This window comes from Polyodon spathula, chromosome 1, assembly GCF_017654505.1.
Source record: "Polyodon spathula isolate WHYD16114869_AA chromosome 1, ASM1765450v1, whole genome shotgun sequence".
Classification (NCBI taxonomy): Eukaryota; Metazoa; Chordata; class Actinopteri; order Acipenseriformes; family Polyodontidae; genus Polyodon; species Polyodon spathula.
In genome coordinates this window covers 57,495,588-57,513,063 of record NC_054534.1, presented here as the reverse complement: position 1 = coordinate 57,513,063, position 17,476 = coordinate 57,495,588, and the positions used below count along the sequence as shown (strand labels likewise).

General features: G+C 39.8%; 1 protein-coding gene across 3 annotated transcripts in view; it reads left to right on the top strand.

Moving 5' to 3' along the window:
* clocka (clock circadian regulator a) overlaps window positions 1–17,131 on the top strand; it is a 58,621-nt gene extending 41,490 nt beyond the window's left edge. For 2 of the 3 annotated variants that reach the window (XM_041258273.1, XM_041258265.1), the window contains 10 exons: window positions 2,096–2,243; window positions 2,653–2,728; window positions 3,226–3,358; window positions 4,782–4,885; window positions 5,205–5,300; window positions 10,613–10,771; window positions 11,232–11,480; window positions 12,475–12,671; window positions 14,415–14,652; window positions 14,925–17,131. In XM_041258273.1, coding sequence (XP_041114207.1) covers window positions 2,096–2,243; window positions 2,653–2,728; window positions 3,226–3,358; window positions 4,782–4,885; window positions 5,205–5,300; window positions 10,613–10,771; window positions 11,232–11,480; window positions 12,475–12,671; window positions 14,415–14,652; window positions 14,925–15,116 — 1,592 coding nt within the window. In that variant the 3' untranslated portion in view covers window positions 15,117–17,131. The remainder of the gene's footprint in view (window positions 1–2,095; window positions 2,244–2,652; window positions 2,729–3,225; window positions 3,359–4,781; window positions 4,886–5,204; window positions 5,301–10,612; window positions 10,772–11,231; window positions 11,481–12,474; window positions 12,672–14,414; window positions 14,653–14,924) is intronic. The other variant, XM_041258283.1, reaches the window with a different exon arrangement.
* The last annotated feature ends 345 nt before the right edge of the window (window positions 17,132–17,476 follow it).

Genomic DNA, 17,476 nt, shown 5'->3' with positions numbered 1-17,476 from the left:
ACAACATACTGTCTGTGAAAAACTCAAGCCTGGTTCATACATCACTGAATGCGGTATGCCAGGTGCAGCTTCACTATTTGCTGTATAGGACGCATCGTGTCGCAGCCCCTTTGACTGACTGCGCAAAGTGGTTGCAGCTGTTCATATTTTAAATACAGACTGCATCACAGAATTGGATACATTTAAGTAGATGTGCTGAGTTTGTACCTCTATCCAAGAGCATTTAAAAAAATCAGAAGCAACATTGTTGGTATACTCATCCTCTCAACCAACAGAGAACCCAAAGGGAAGAATTTCAAACATTATTCAGAGATGCAGGTATGTAACAGTGAGAGATTTATTTTAGAATGACAGATGAAAGGTTTTGATGATCTGTTAAGGCTGTGTGCCTTTCCAAAAAAGATGCACGTCGCATGATTGTAGATGATGTAATACCGACTTTTCGCACAGGGTTGGAGACCCTTGACTCCGACCAGAAATTATGTTGAAGTATGTAGTGTATTTGTACTCAAAGTAACATTTAAACTTGTCAGTAGTCAAATCTTCTTTATTATTGGTTTTTGTGTACTATTTAAAATCTCTTGTCTGTTGATGTAGCTAAAACTAAATTTATGTGGTGACCTTTCCATGATTTCTTGGTTTTTTGCCGCACCTCGTCTGTGAAATGTACAAAAAATTACTGTGCCAAAATCGTAGCCCTAGTTATAATTAGAGTGAGTAACCTGTGCTAAGCATTACCATGTTTACATTATTCATTTTTCTTGAGATGAATAACCTTTCTGTCAGTCAACTCTTTCATCTCCACACTCTCTGACGTAAATGTGTCCCGAATAAACTTTTCAGCTTCCTGGACCGTTTTGAGGAGATAACCCTTACTGACACGGAGCCAAGCTGGGTAAATCATGCCGTATCTCACGTTTTTGTCCTTTTTTTAGTATTTCTTTTTCACCTGGTTAAAATCCATTCTTTTGCGCTGAACTTCAGCTGAAAAGTCTCCACAGAATGAAATTTGGCGCTCCTTGTATTTCAGTGTTGATGTTTGTTGAGCCAATCATAGTAGTATTTTCTGTTTGTCTTTGTATCAAAGTAATTTGGCAATTATTGGTCTTGGGGACTCGAAGCCTCCCTGCTTCCCTGTTCCAATTCTGTGCTGTCATTCCACTTTGAATGAAATTCTGTTAACGACTCTTTTCCGAAAATGTCAGTCAGGAGTCGTTAAATAAATTCTGTACAGATAGTACCTTCGTTTCCCTCAGCAAGACAACAAATTGCATATTTTTTTCATCTAGCTCTGTTCTGAAAATCTTCAGGTTTCTCTTTTAATTGTTACCTGTTTGGTTAGGTTTACACCAACCTGAGTCCTGTTTCCTTATCACATCTTCTGCATAGGATATTCAAGATTAGTTGCTTCTATTTGTGTAGATTTATTATTGATTTTAATTTCCATATTATTAAGTTCTCCAACATCGTTCAAAGGTTTTTCAGTTTGTCAAATATTGCTTCATTGACTATTTATTTCTTTTTTTTTCTCTCAGGGTTATTTTCGCCCTGGCTTTGCTTAAGTAGTGATATCGGCAGCGATAGATCCGGATTTTTACACTTTTTGGCAGCACTTGGCTTTTCTGAGTTTATTCCCACGACTGTTATCCATAGTTAGTAAATGCTTCTGATTTGAAATTTGGTAAAATGTCCCTTTTAATAATATTTTAAAAACTCCCTCACTACACAGAGCTCTCTATCCCTGCCTCTGTCCTCCTTTGAAGCATCATGCGACACCATCAATCTTTTAATGTTTGTTATTTCTGTGACATACAGTATTCTAAATTAATACTTGAATCGTTGTGTATTTGCATGTAAATTACTTTAAAATATAATGATTGTTTTAATTTTCTTGTGGTATCCATTGCCTTGATATCCATTATCATGTTGATATCATGTGACTGAATATACTGTAGGACCTCTAGCAATGCCCGTGGCATAAGAGATATTGAACCACTCGTGTACAATAAGAATGATCTTTCAGGACAATTGGTTCCCAGCAATAATGTCTAGACAGTGTATCAGATTGACTGTGGTCATTATTTTTGTTTTCTAGTAATGCAGTACGGGAAGGGAAAATCATGTTATTACAGATTCTTGACCAAAGGACAGCAGTGGATTTGGCTTCAGACCCACTACTATATCACTTACCACCAGTGGAACTCTAGACCTGAGTTCATTGTCTGTACACACACTGTAGTAAGGTAAAGTGAACCATATAATACAATTGTAATTGTATCTTGTACTCTTCTTCAGAATTCAAAAATACCATTTAATACTTTTTTAAATCATTCTTTGTCAGTAGACAGAGTGAGCATGGTTGGTATTCTCATATTTTTGTTGCCAGTGTTTTTAGAGAATATATACATGATTAGTTACAATTTTGTGCCCTGAAGTATTTTAAGCACACATTGCCTCTAACGGATTTTACGGCTGATTTTAAGGAACTAATCTGGGGAGGCATACTGTTCTACCGCTGCACAGTCTTTAGTCTTTGCTAGTCCTAAGTCCTTCAGTGTACAGCTAATACTTTCCCCACCTCACTTCCTTGCAATCAGTCTTGAGGAATCTTTCCCAAATAATGATCTAAGCCACATTTTATGTGTTGTACAGCTATGATGAGGTAAGAGCTGAACAAAGAAGAGAGCTTGGGATTAAAGAGACTCCACAGGAGGTGGTTGCAGATAAGGTGACCCCATTTTAGAATGGCATTTTTGACTTGCATTTCAATGCACTCTTCAGCTCAAAACAGCAGTATGAGTTGTATTGCTCTGGTGAAATCCCTGTTACAACCACATAAGAGTAAAATGCCCTTAGATAGATAGAGAAAATAGTTACGAAATAGAGACGTCAAGAAAAATTTGTTTTTCTTAGTGAGTTGGTCTTTATTGACCTGGTCACAAGGGCTTGCTATAGTTATTCATAAATCTTACTGGTAAAGCGCTTTTATAACTATTACTGTCGTAGAATACTCTAGTGTATGCAAAGGTAAAGACATTTCAGAGAATACAGTAATATTAATGTGCTAAGCAGTACAGTACTGAATAACAGTACTGCAACTGTTGTAAGTCATTTCTTGCTAGTTGTTGTACTGTTTTATTCTTCAAAAAATGTCTTTCATGTACAGTTGCTTGAATATATTTAAGACACAGACACTTCTAAAGAAATTATTGTATGTGTGCACAGAGTCAAAACTCGGATTCCCAGCTGAACACTGTCAGTCTGAAGGAGACTCTGGAAAGATTTGATCGGACTCCTTCAGCCTCCTCGAGGAGTTCACAAAAGTCCTCACCCCACACTGCAGTGTCTGACCCGACTTGTAAGTATTGTAGACTTGCTGCATGAATATTCATGAACGGCTCAGTTTTAATTTGATTTAATGGCTATGTAAAAGCATACATGCAAGTTATTCTTAAGAAAGTAATCTGTTGTGTATAAAATACAGTTGTATTCTACATTGACAAGCATAGATAGATAGATGGATACAAGAACATTTCAAAGGCGCTGATTATCCCTGTCAGCACAGTGAAGTCCATCATTTAGAAGTGGAAGATGCATCGTACCACCCAGACACTACCCAGATCAGGTCGTCCTCCCAAATTGAGCAGCCGGGCAAACAAGAAAACTGGTTTGGGATGTCACTCTGAAGCCAACAATGACCTTGAGAGATCTGCAAAGTTTTATGTCTGAGATGGGAGTCAGTGTTCACACATCAACAATAAGCCGGTCCTTACAGAAAGCTGGCCTGTATGGACAGGTGGCAAGAAAGCCATTGCTCAAAAAGCACGTATTGAGTTTGCAAAAAAGCATGTAGATGATACTGCAGACATGTGGAAAAAGGTTTTGAGGTCCGACGAGACAAAAATTTTACTTTTTCGGTGTAAATTCCAAGTGTTGCGTCTGGCACAAGCCCAACACTGCACATCACCCAGTCAGCACCATCCCAACCGTCAAGCATGGTGGTGGTAGCATCATGTTATGGGGATGCTTCTCTTCAGCAGGGACTGGGAAGCTTGTCAGAATAGAGGGGATAATAGATGGTGCGAAGTACAGGCGAAGGAAAACCAGTTTGAATCAGCCAATACTCTGAAACTGGGGAAGAAAATTCACATTCAGCAGGACAGTGACCCGAAGCACAAAGCCAAAACCACACTACAGTGGTTGAACAAGAAGAGAATTAATGTTCTTGAGTGGCCCAGACAAAGTCCAAATTTATGGAGAGACTTGAAGATGGCAGTCCATTCATGATCCCCAACAAACTTGTCAGAACTGGAGCAATTTTCCCATGAAGAATGGGCAAAAATGTCACTATCCTACTGTACAAAGCTAGTAGAGACCTATCCAAAAAGACAGTAATTGCTGCAAACGTTGTTTCTACCAAGTACCGACTTAAGGGGCCGAATACTTATGCAACCGGTACATTTGTACATTTTCTTTGCAAGTTTTGCTAATATTTAACAACCTCCTCATATAACAATGTTCAGTTTAACCACTACAGCTCTGAATAAAAATAGTTTGTTTGAAAAACTGTGCATACATTATTTGTAATTTAACAAAATATGACTATTGGTAGGAGGTGAATACTTTTGCAAACCTGTGTGTTGTGTGTGTGTGTGTGTGTGTGTGTGTGTGTGTGTGTGTATATATATATATATATATATATATATATATATATATATAATATATATATATATATATATATATATATATATATATATATATATATTTTTTTTTTGATTAAGCAACCCCCACAAAGCTACAAACAGAAACCAGCACACCCCCACGGCAGTCTATGGCTTCAGCAATTGGAATGACTTCACAGAGGAGATCATCAGTAAGCAGCCAGGTAAGGATCAAAGCTGTTAAACTTTGCATATCATCTTTATAAGTACATAAGAAATGTTTATATATATATATATCAAATAATGTGTATATTTATTACTGCCGAATATAAGAAGTGAGTTTAGTATATATTTGCAAATGTAATACATTCACAATACAGATATAGTGTTATTTAAAGAATGCCAGTAAACCTGCAGCATAGTTCCTTTTTTAATTACTGTATCTTGTAATATCAAAGAATATCACTAGGAAGACAAATATTTAACGTAGACAAGTCTACTTCTTGGGTCAATCTGTTCCTTCCTTTTTATCTCTTTGATTAGCAATCAATGAGTTCTCAAAACACTGGCCAAGCTATGGCCACACCTATGATCACCCAGCAGCCTGCAACTCTACAGATTTCACCCAGCATGTCACAGGTGAGAACATGGGATGTGTTTCTACACTGGTCAACACAATAGTGGGTTTCGTACAAATGGAGTTCACTGGAAAAAAAAAAGACTTTAATTTTATGTCACTGGCCTTCAAACTTGCAAAGGAATATTTGGTGTTTCCCGGGGGTGTAAGGATAGAGCAGAGGAAGCAGAAACGAGCTGTTTGTAAGTCTGTAGCGAGCTGAGAGAAGCTCAGCAGAGGGACGAGCTGCATGGCCCGGAATTATGAGCAGTCTTAGTGAGGCCTGGGCTTGAAATTAGGATAGAAAACAGTTCCTGATAGAGGAACTGTCGTTTTGCATGAGGACCGAGCTTGGTCGAAGGTCACGTTACTGAGGATCTGAGAACATATAAAAGGGCTCTGATGGCAGAGGCACCTCCCGGGGTAATAGGAATAGTCCAGTTGCATTAGGACCTGAAGGGAGAGATATTAAAGGGTTCCCTGACTGAGGCACAGGCCTCCGAAACCAGGAGTAGGAACGCATCCCACAGGGAACTTGCGACAGAGAGATGGGTTAGACTGGGACTCGGACACTGAGACAATAAAGCAGGCCATGTCCCGAGCGAAAGAAGAACAGTGCCTCACGTGGTAAGGTAAATAGGCGCATGTGTTGTGCAAGGATAGTGTGGCAGGGGGTCCCCCTCTGACGTGGCTGACCTGAAGTCGGGATTGAATCCGCACTTTCCCCCCCAAAAGGATGGACCCCCGGCTCCCCACAGTAACCCTCACCATTAGACAAACAATAGTCGTGCATAAAATAAAAATAAGACCGCTAGAAAGGAGACGGGTAAGGAAAGGACGTATGAGACAAATGGGGGAGGGATAGGATCGAGTTAGTGTGGGATGGTAATGTGATTATCTGCTGCTCAGTGGATAGGAAAAAAAGCCTTTTCTAGTAGGGGAAAACCTCTGGTAGCCCAGCGGTCAGGTAGTCCACACTCCGGGCATGCTAGCTATTTTTTGATGGGCTGCTGCTATGTTGGTAGGGGATGAACAGCGGTATTGCTACAGAGGTCCATCGTCCCATGTGCTTGATTAGCTGGAGATTGATGTTGGTTTCAGCTGCGGATGCAGTTGCCCCAATTGTAAATTTGGGACAGAAGGCCAGTTCTGCAAACCAGTAACTGGATATAATTGTGTGGGTGGAATCAATGAATAGGGGGTCTGAGGGGAAGGTAAGGTTCGTTAACGGAGTGGGATTTTGTCATGGAGGAGTAGGGGCGTATTAGAGAATTGATTTTTGATAGTTGGATGAAATGACCTTGATGAATTTGATTGATTTTGAGGGTCCGGAGCCAGGTGAGGAGGTGTGAGTCAGGGAACAGGAAAAGCTCGCTGGAATGGATGCTAGATGCGTGAAAGCTGGAGGCTGATGAAACTGTGAATTATGAGCATCTGAGAAAACCGATGTTAGGCACAATACTTCCATGACAAGATCCTCAAATGGGTTAAAGCAGCCTTTCCTAAGAGTTGAGATTTGGTGAAAGCAAAATTTTGGTTGATGTGGGTAGGCGAGAGTGCAATTGGCTGAGTGCAGCCCGGGTAGGGAGGCCTTAGGTCAGCAGGGGAATCCATGGCTCACTGCGCATCAGCGACTCCTGTGGGCCGATCACTGTGGATCTGCAGTATGAAAAATAATGGACTGGCAGGAGCACGTTTTGGAGGACGCGTGCTCCAGCCTCCATTCCCCGAGTCGGCTGGGTGGTTGCGAGTGGTGTGCCGAGGATACAGATAATAAGTGGGCACACTAAATTGAGGAGAAAATCAGGGTAAATTGGAGACGACTAAAGCTGTACATTTTAAGGTGGGTGGATAGACTGGATTTTGGGGGGCCAATTGCTGGTGAACCATTGGGAACCGAGAAAGTTACTGAATCAGATGAATGAAGTGGCGGTAAAGAGAGCGAGATCGTGGGATGCTGAGATGTAGTTGTCATAGAACAAGGAGAGGCCGTTCCAGTGGGAGATTTAACCCACATTTTTTATGTCTTTCATTGCCTCAAAGGATATAATGATGTGGGAGTTTAGGTTCTTGGCTGTAGTGGAGTGTGAGGAGATGAGAGATGAATGTTCTGTCCTGCGGATAATGCATAAAGCGAAGTTGAAATGGCTAAGGACAGGTAGAAAGTCTTGTTTCTTGATGGAGAAGGAAAGCTGAAATTTGATGAAGGAGCGAATGCGCTATAGCTTGGCAGAAGGGAGGCTGGCTTTGAATTTTATTGTATCGAGCATTATCCCTAGGAATTCCAGAGAATGGACCGGACCGATGGTTTTTGTCTTTGGAATGTTGAACGCCAAATGAGGCAAACAGGGTTTCTAGTTGATTAATTGCTTGTGCTGGAGGATGCGATTGAGGAGAGATGAGAATGAAGTCATCCATCAAGTGGAGGAGGAATGGAATGTGGCAGGAGTTGAAAAGAATCCAGCAAAGTGCTTCTGAGAGAGTGTTGAATATTTTGGGGCTGCTACGGCAGCCAAAGGTGAGCTGAGTGGAGGTATAATATTTACTGTTCCAGCAGATTCCAAACAGGTGGTGTAGGGAGGGGTGAGGAGGTATCACTTTGAAAGTCTAATATATCTGCTTTGGCTAGCTATGAACCTTGGCCTGCTATTTTGATAAATTTGATAGCATCTGTTGTCTTTTCTTTTTTTTTATATATATATATATAAATTTAATCCTCGCAAATTTTTTACCCTGATTTTTTATTTTATTTTTTTTCCCCAATTTTCTATGCCCAATTATTATCTGTGTCCTCGGCTCACTGCTCGCAACCCTCCTGCAGGCTCCATAAACAGCGGCTAGAACACACGTCCTCCTCTGATGTGCTGTGAACCATGGATTCCCCTGCCGACCTAAGCCCTCCCTACCCGGGCGGCGCTCAGCCAGTTGTGCGCCGCCCCCTACGAACCCCAGGTCACGGTCGGCTGTGACATAGCCTAGATTTTAACCTACAATCTCCAGACTATAGGGTTCATCCTGCACTCCACGTGGAGCGTTTTTACTAGATGCGCCACTCGGGAGCCCCAGCATCTGATATCTTAATATAATGCAAGGAGAACTGATCATGAGAGATCAGAGTGTTTATTTTGCTTGTAAGGATTCTTCAAGGGGCTAATAAATCGATGATGAGGCGCTTTTTGCATAGTATTTACGGGTAGCGATGCCGATGGAATTGATGCGATTAAATGGGAAATGGAGGAGCAGAAAATGGTCCAACCATAAAACATTCTGCTTGAATGAGAGAGCTGACAATTTGAGGTTTGGTTAAAGCAGAGCGCACATTTTTGCAGATGTAGGAAGGTGATGGGATTTCGGAGAGGCCGGTGGAGAATCTGTATGTGATGCCATTGATGAGATAGGAGGTGAATGATTTGTCCGAGTGGTGATGAAGCTCTTCTGATAAGGCTTGAATGTCATTTGGGATGGGATGAACAGATAGATTTGGAGTGGGCTTCGCCACAGAAATTGCAGATATTAAGGAATTTGCAGGAAGGAAGGTAACACTGAGGAATTGAAGTTATTACAGGTCTGTTTGGAACCAGAGAACTTAATAGTTTGTGGCCATGTATCACAGATTGACGATCTGTCAGGTGGAGCTGATGCATGGGTAGGGTTTGGAGCATTTAATCTTGAACTGAAGCGTGTAGGGGTGGAGCGAAAACCTGTTTTGAATGAGGTTAAAGCTGCTTTTGGACAGAGGTGGGTAGAGTGGGCTGTGGATGCGCAGACTCCGCAGGCATTGGCTCGCAGGCCGCTGAAGATGACGTTGAAGAGATCCAAATCGGGAGAGGACCAGTCCACGTATGATTGTCAGCTGATAAAATGGAGGCGGCTTTAGCTGAAAAAGCCTTGTGGTATTTATAAAACATAATAGCCCCATAGCGAACAGAGAGCTCCACTATATAATTACACCGTGTAACAATTTTTTTTTTTTTTTTTTTTTCCTGGGTAGTAAGTGTTATTTCCTAATTGCTTATGCCTCAAAAGTATAGAAAATGGCTATTATTCATCACAAACTTTGCTTTTGTGACCAGGCCAGTGATATTGTGAGATGTTACCTATTTTCGAGAACATTCCAGATAGATTCAGTGCTGAGTAAACTTGGAGTAACTTCTAGAACTTTCCAGTAATATAAAGAGTAATAAATACAGGGGCCTTAAGCCCACCAGTTCAGTTTAGTTAAAAACAACATATGAATCCAAATTAACATGTATTTATACTAAACTAATACAAAAATGACTACAAAAGATTTAGAAGTGAGTAGTTTTTCAAGATTTACGATTATACTGTAAATCACTTTCACGAATCAGCCCCCAAATGTAGTCTCCCATCATGTTCTCTGTACTGTCCTTGGTAGCGGCGTTCAAAGTCCAGTATATCCTGGTGGAAGCGCTTGCCTTGCTCCTCCGAGTACGCTCCCATGTTCTCCTTGAATTTATCAAGATGAGCATCAAGGATATGGACTTTGAGGGACATCCTACAGCCCATTGTGCCGTAGTTCTTCACCAGAGTCTCAACCAGCTCCACATAGTTTTTGGCCTTGTGATTGCCCAGGAAGCCCCGAACCACTGCGACAAAGCTGTTCCAAGCTGCTTTCTCCTTACTAGTGAGCTTCTTGGGGAATTCATTGCACTCCAGGATCTTCTTTATCTGTGATCCGACGAAGACACCGGCTTTGACCTTTGCCTCAGACAGCTTACAGAAGAAGTCTTGAAGGTACTTGAAGGCTGCCAACTCCTTATCTACAGCTCTGACAAATTGTTTCATAAGGCCCAATTTGATGTGCAGTGGTGGCATCAGCACCTTTCGGGGGTCCACCAGTGGCTCCCACTTGACGTTGTTCCTCCCCACAGAGAACTCGGTCCGCTGTGGCCAGTTCCGCCAGTGGTAGTGCGCCTTGGTGTCCCTGCTGTCCCAAATGCAAAGATAGCAGGGAAACTTGGTAAAACCGCCTTGGAGACCCATCAGGAATGCCACCATTGCAGCCTCTTGATGCCATCTCAGAAAAATGCAGATATGTATCCACTTAGGCAGCTGGAACTAAACTGAACTGGTGGGCTTAAGGCCCCTGTATTTATACTACTATTCATATTATTGGAAAGTTCTAGAAAGTTCTAGAAGTTACTCCAAGTTTACTCAGCACTGAATCTGTCTGGAATGTTCTGGAAAATAGGTAAATTTCAAAATATCACTGTCCTGGTCACAAAAGCAAAGTTTGTGAGGAATAATAGCATGGTGTAATACACACAACTCATAACCTACCTCATTTTGTGACCTCATATTAACTTGTGTTTAGCCCATGTTGCAATTCTCTGCCCAGCTTGGAGCAATGCAGCATCTCAAAGATCAACTGGAACAGAGGACACGGATGATCGAGGCAAACATCCAGAGACAACAAGACGAGTTACGAAAGATTCAGGAGCAGCTCCAAATGGTTCAGGGACAAGGACTGCAGGTGTGCCACACTATGTTGACTGTTGGCCAGCCCCCCAGTTTTGGTATAGGTACAAAGTGATTGTCCCAGGTTTTCATTTAGTTCTAATTACTGGCTGCATTGATTCAAATTATATTTTTCTGAGATTAAGATCCTTTCTTTATTTTGTGCCTTTCTATTGGTGGTCCCAGAGATTTTACTTGAGAATGAGACTAAATTTTAAACAGGAACATTGATTTATTCCTGTGTAAACATAAAAATGATAAGTAACAAGCTAAAGTCGAACAATTCATTTGAACCATGTTTAAAAATTCCCACAGCTATCGCAGTATCTGATGTAGTGTAGAGTTGCCATGCATGTGGGGTAAAAGAGTTCTTCAAAAACTTTGATTGCTAAGCATTCTATTGATCTGGATGACTTTACAAACTTTCTCACTTTTTGAACATTTAGCTTAGTTAATTATTTGACTTTTCTTTTAAGATGTTTCTGCAGCAGCCTGCTGGTGGGCTAAACTTTGGTTCTGTGCAGCTTTCCAGTGGAAATCCACCTACAATGCAGCAGGCCACCTCAATCACAATGCAGGGACAAGTCATTCCATCAAGTCCAATCCAAGGAGGCATGAGCACTGGTCATATCAGCACACAGCATGTCATACAACAGCAGCAGCAGCAGCAGCAGCAGCAGCAGCAGCAGCTTTTACTAAGAGAGCAAAACGCCACATTAACACAAGTGAGTTTCCAGGAACATGCTTAATGACCATCACTCAAATAAAACTTAATTAGGGCACTTGTAAAGTTTCTTGACAGTTAGTTTACAACTTTAGGTTCTTTGTTTACTAGCGCTGTTTTGGCCAGTTTAACCTTCTTTATGAACAAGGACATTTGACATAAATTCCTTTCTCTTTGGTATTCCCGAAGGACATGTTAAAAATATAACTATTCAAACCATGGTTCCTAAACATACTTTGATATAGCCCCCAGTCAAGGCTGGGCTTGCGCCTTTTAAATAGGCGACATAGAAGCTGTAGTTTAGCCCTTTCCTGCGCACTTTTATTATTCACACAAAAACAAACAAAGCAAAAGCCTAACTCCAATTGGGAGCACTAACTAAACTTGTGTTTCTGTAACTAAAGGGTTGGGATGGCTAAGCCGTTTTCCCAACAAAACCACTCATTTAATTTGCCAAGCTGGGTAAAGCCTTCGCTGGTTTTCTTTAACTAAACCGGACAGCTAAGCTGTTTACCGGTCACAAAACATATACACCAAGTATAAACGCACAGTACTTTCTCTTGTTACCAGCTCCCTGGCAGTCCTCTCTCTTATGGAGCTTCAAGCTCCCTTTTTATATCCTGTGGTTGTTAACAATTAGCACCAGTTATCTAATTTTTAAACAGCCACATTCTCACATGTATTTGGCAGGGATAGGAATTAACCCCATCCCTGCCAACCACCACCAAAACACTTAACCCCAACACTTTATTTACAGGCAGGGCTCTCAATACATTTAAGGTGTTTATTTTTGACTGACAAGCAGAGATTAGCACTGCTTGTATTAAAATGTTATTTTATTCTGTTGGAGTTTTTTTTTTCCTTTACATTATAAACTTAAAATAATTTGGCAGCCTTACAAAATATTCTCCATATTTTATAGTATTTTAGGTTTTTGAATGCTTTCTTGTTTAGTGACTAAAAAGCATTTTTTATTTTTTTTTCCCTCTATATAGCAACAGTTTCAGCAGTCTCTGCAACCAGGACACAGCCAGCAGACTTCCCCTCAAAACACATTCCCCCCCTCACTGTATAACACTATGATGATCTCTCAGCCGGGATCTGCAAACATGGTACAGATTGCATCCAGTTTACCCCAAAACACCAACCAAAGTGGGGCAGTGGCCACTTTCACTCAGGACAGACCGATACGGTAAGTAAGGGACACAAGATGCTGGATTTGAAGCAAATAAATCATTAGTCATATTATCATGTAGTTCTGCAGTACCAATAACCATAATTTAAGATTAACTCCACTACTCAGACAAAAGTATTGACACCCAACACTTAATATAAGTAAACATGTTAAATACAAGTACTTAGTGAACATTAACCACTAACTAATGTGACAAAGACCAAAATACACAACTTCTGGTAGTGTAACCAACAATCTTTATAATATTTGTTCATGACAAAAATACTACCACCTTTTACATTATAAGTCTGTACAAATGTAATAGAACTAATTTGATAATATATTAATAGATTGATAACACTATGTAACACAATTTTTGTTCCTGGGTAGTATGTGTTATTTCCCAATTGCTTATGCCTCAAAAGTATAGAAAATGGTTATTATTCCCCACAAACTTTGCTTTTGTGACCAGGACAGTGATATTTTGAAATGTACCTATTTCCAATGAGAACTGTCTTTTTGTTCACATAAAGTCAGAAAAAAACAACATATGAATCCAAATTAACATGTATTTATACTAAAATAATACAAAAATGACTACAGAAGATTTAGAAGTGAGTAGTTTTTCAAGATTTACGATTATACTGTAAATCACTTTCACGAATCAGCCCCCAAATGTAGTCTCCCATCATGTTCTCTGTACTGTCCTTGGTAGCGGTGTTCAAAGTCCAGTATATCCTGGTGGAAGCGCTTGCCTTGCTCCTCCGAGTACGCTCCCATGTTCTCCTTGAATTTATCAAGATGAACATCAAGGATATGGACTTTGAGGGACATCCTACAGCCCATTGTGCCATAGTTCTTCACCAGAGTCTCAACCAGCTCCACATAGTTTTCGGTCTTGTGATTGCCAAGGAAGCCCCGAACCACTGCAACAAAGCTGTTCCAAGCAGCTTTCTCCTTACTAGTGAGCTTCTTGGGGAATTCATTGCATTCCAGGACCTTCTTTATCTGTGGTCCGACGAAGGCACCGGCTTTGACCTTTGCCTCAGACAGCTTACGGAAGAAGTCTTGAAGGTACTTGAAGGCTGCCAACTCCTTATCTACAGCTCTGACAAATTGTTTCATAAGGCCCAATTTGATGTGCAGTGGTGGCATCAGCACCTTCCAGGGGTCCACCAGTGGCTTCTACTTGACGTTGTTCCTCCCCACAGAGAACTCGGTCCGCTGTGGCCAGTCCCGCCTGTGGTAGTGCGCCTTGGTGTCCCTGCTGTCCCGAAGGCAAAGATAGCAGGGAAACTTGGTAAAACCGCCTTGGAGACCCATCAGGAATGCCACCATTGCAGCCTCTTGATGCCATCTCAGAAAAATGCAGATATGTATCCACTTAGGCAGCTGGAAGTAAACTGAACTGGTGGGCTTAAGGCCCCTGTATTTTATACTACTATTTATATTACTGGAAAGTTCTAGAAGTTACTCCAAGTTTACTCAGCACTGAATCTATCTGCAATGTTCTGGAAAATAGGTAAATTTCAAAATATCACTGTCCTGGTCACAAAAGCAAAGTTTGTGGGGAATAATAGCCATTTTCTATACTTTTGAGGCATGAGCAATTAGGAAATAACACTTACTACCCAGGAACCAAAAAAAATAAAAAATGTGTTACACGGTGTAATATATTGTCTAATGTCTGGTGCTTATGTATCTATAAGAGGACACTGAAGTAACTCTAGATGTTGATTTAATTGTTCTCTTCCTTCACAGGTTTCCTCAAGGACAGCAGCTTGTTACCAAGTTGATGACGGCCCCAGTGGCCTGTGGGACAGTCATGGTACCCAGTACTATGTTTATGAGTCAGGTGGTGACAGCATATCCTACCTTTGCATCTCAGCAGCAGCAGCCACACACAGTATCAATAACACAGCAGCAACAGAGCCAGCAAGAGCAGCAACAGCAGCAAAGCACAGTTCAGCAACCATCCCAATCACAGCAGTTCTTACAGGTAAGGGCTTTAAATCTTTTTTGTATCTTATTCCACAGCATGGTCTGTGTGATCCCTGAAATTGTTGGGGGACGGACGACTGTAATGTGGTTCACCTAACCACTAAGACAATTATTTCTGCAGAGACCATTTCTGCTCAACCATTTCATGGGGATATGTGGGTATGTAATTGTGACAAACTTATTCCTGCTTCATAAGTGTTTTTGTTTGTTTTTTATATTGATATTTATATTGCCTATATTGAGTTTTTTTTTTTTTTTTATTGTATACAGGGTCCTCGATTCCTTCATGGCAACCAGTCCACTCAGCTTATCCTGTCAGCTGCTTTTCCATTACAGCAACACAGCACTTTTACAGAAGCACACCACCAGCAACAACAACAGCAACAGCAACAGTCGCAAACAAGACTTTCTCTGCGTAGAACTGACAGCATGTCTGACTCTTCCAGTGTGCAGCCTCAGTGACCTGGGCAGAGCTCATAAGACAAGCATTGGTGCTTTCCAATCAAGTAATTGCACTGAACGAAACAGTAGTGCAGGAAGCTTAAAGGGCAGTATTTATTCTGTACTTCAGAAGTATTTTGTTAAAGGAGAAAAATAACATAACACATCACTACAAAGTGCTTTGGGTTTCTAACACAAGTTGATCCAAGAGGCAACAAGACCCCAGTAAGCAAGCTGTGTGTCCTGCCCCCTTCTCAGTGGACTGCTCTGCCAAGCATCACAAGTTCAGACATATTAATTATGGCAACAGGAAAGCAGCGCTAAGATGTTCCTTCTCATTTGCAATTTCAAGCAGTAGTTTTAATTATGCAGAGTGTTTAAGCAGAAGTGCTACTGCCTTTTTTTTTTTTTTTTTTTTTTTTTTTTTTCGAAAAGTCCAAAGGACATTTTTGTTCATGTCAAATTATTATGGGTCAGGAAATATTTTCTGACTGTCCTGTGGATTCAAATATACTATACAGACACCAGTAAAAATTATATGTAAATATCTGGATAAAAGGAAAGATACAACATATTTTATGATGCATGAAAGTATAAACTGTTTGAATATATATTTTTTCTAGTGTTCTGACAAGATGCTAAAGCTAATATTTTCACTTGATATATTGCATCTGCTTAACTTCAGCACCTTTTGTTTGTGCTTCAAGTATGTGTGTCAGTTTGTTTTAATAAGGTATGTGTTTTTTTTTTTTTTTTTTTTTTTTTTTTAAGTATCCTGTTTTGTGAATTTGAGAGATTTATTTTAAAGAAAGTATTTCTGTAAAATTGTGTTCCAAAGATGCACACTAAGACAAATTATATCTTACATTTTAAATGTAAGGTAAGGTGACAAAGTCATATTCTAATATGTAAATAATGAGATTGTAAAGCTTTGCATGCAGTTTTAGAGTTCATTAATCAGTGCCAAGAAATAACAACTACTGTCATTATACTACACATTAGTTTTATAATAACTATCCAGAGGTTTTATGGAAGAAAGTCTTAATATTTTCAGAGTTTATCCTGGTAACTGTAAAAAAAAGATATATAACACAGTATATTTTAATTAATTTTAAATTGTAAAAACCTGAGAGTACAAACAATATTATCCCTAATAGAGCTATCTTTCTGCACACAATTACACATTTGCACACTACAATTATATTATAATATAATTACCTGAAATGCAAAATACAGACCACCGTGGCTTATGAAAGTGACAGAGCTGTTGGGTACTTTATGGCATATACCGTACTTCATGCAAATGAACATACCGGTTTTGACCTCCACCCCTGTAAAGCAAGAACCCAGAAAGCACAGTCAATCTGCATGAATGTTACCTTTTAAAACTCATGGCAATGCTGCTCTGATTTTAACTGTGTTTATTTAATGTGATCAGTGTTTCAAATAACCGTAATAGTTGAAGCAAGATTATGAATGCCATACCAATACCCACTGCTGATTAGATCGCCCAGTATTAGGCGTGTGGATGTGATCCATTCTCCTGACTAGCTCTACTCCTTAGTGTTTTGAGGCATGAACAGTTGGTACTTATTGATGCTGAGTACAGATCTCCCAAAAACATTTTGGAAAATGTAGCTAGTATTGCTCTAATGCAGAGGGTGCTGGTATACATTTTAATGAACATTTTTCTTTCAAAGGGGAAAAGGAATTGTCAAGATGTGAAGGTTAAAACATGATACAACAGCTGACCCAATTCCACACACACTGTGATATCTGCTGCTATTTAACTGGATTAGTCCTCAACTCCTAGAGCACATTCAACCTGTCCAGTTCCTCTAGATGTAAACAACCCCCACCCCCCCTTTTCAGATTTTTCTGAAAGAAATGTTGTACTTTAACATAACAGTGCATGGTTGATATGTTGTAAAAAATATTGTTTTCCTTAACCACTGCTGTGTGCTGTCCAAGTGTTTAAATAAAAAAAAGAAAAAAAAAGAAAAAATAATTATAAAATACATCATGTATATAATAATTAAGGGTCTAAATAATAATAATAAAAAAAATGTATTTATGCATCAACTCATCTGTGGAGTGTATAGATTATTGTCTGAAATGCATGATGTCCCACCCTCATAGATTTACCTGTGTGGCAAAACATGAAATTTATATATAGATAGATATATAAATTTCATGTTTTTTTTTTTTTTTTAAATATATATATATATATAGATCTATAGAATCTAGATAGATGTGTGTGTATATATATATATATCATATATAGATTATATATATATATATATATATATATATATATATATGGATACATGTCAGAGGATTATTTAGTGTACACGTTAATTGCTGATGACATTATATTCCTA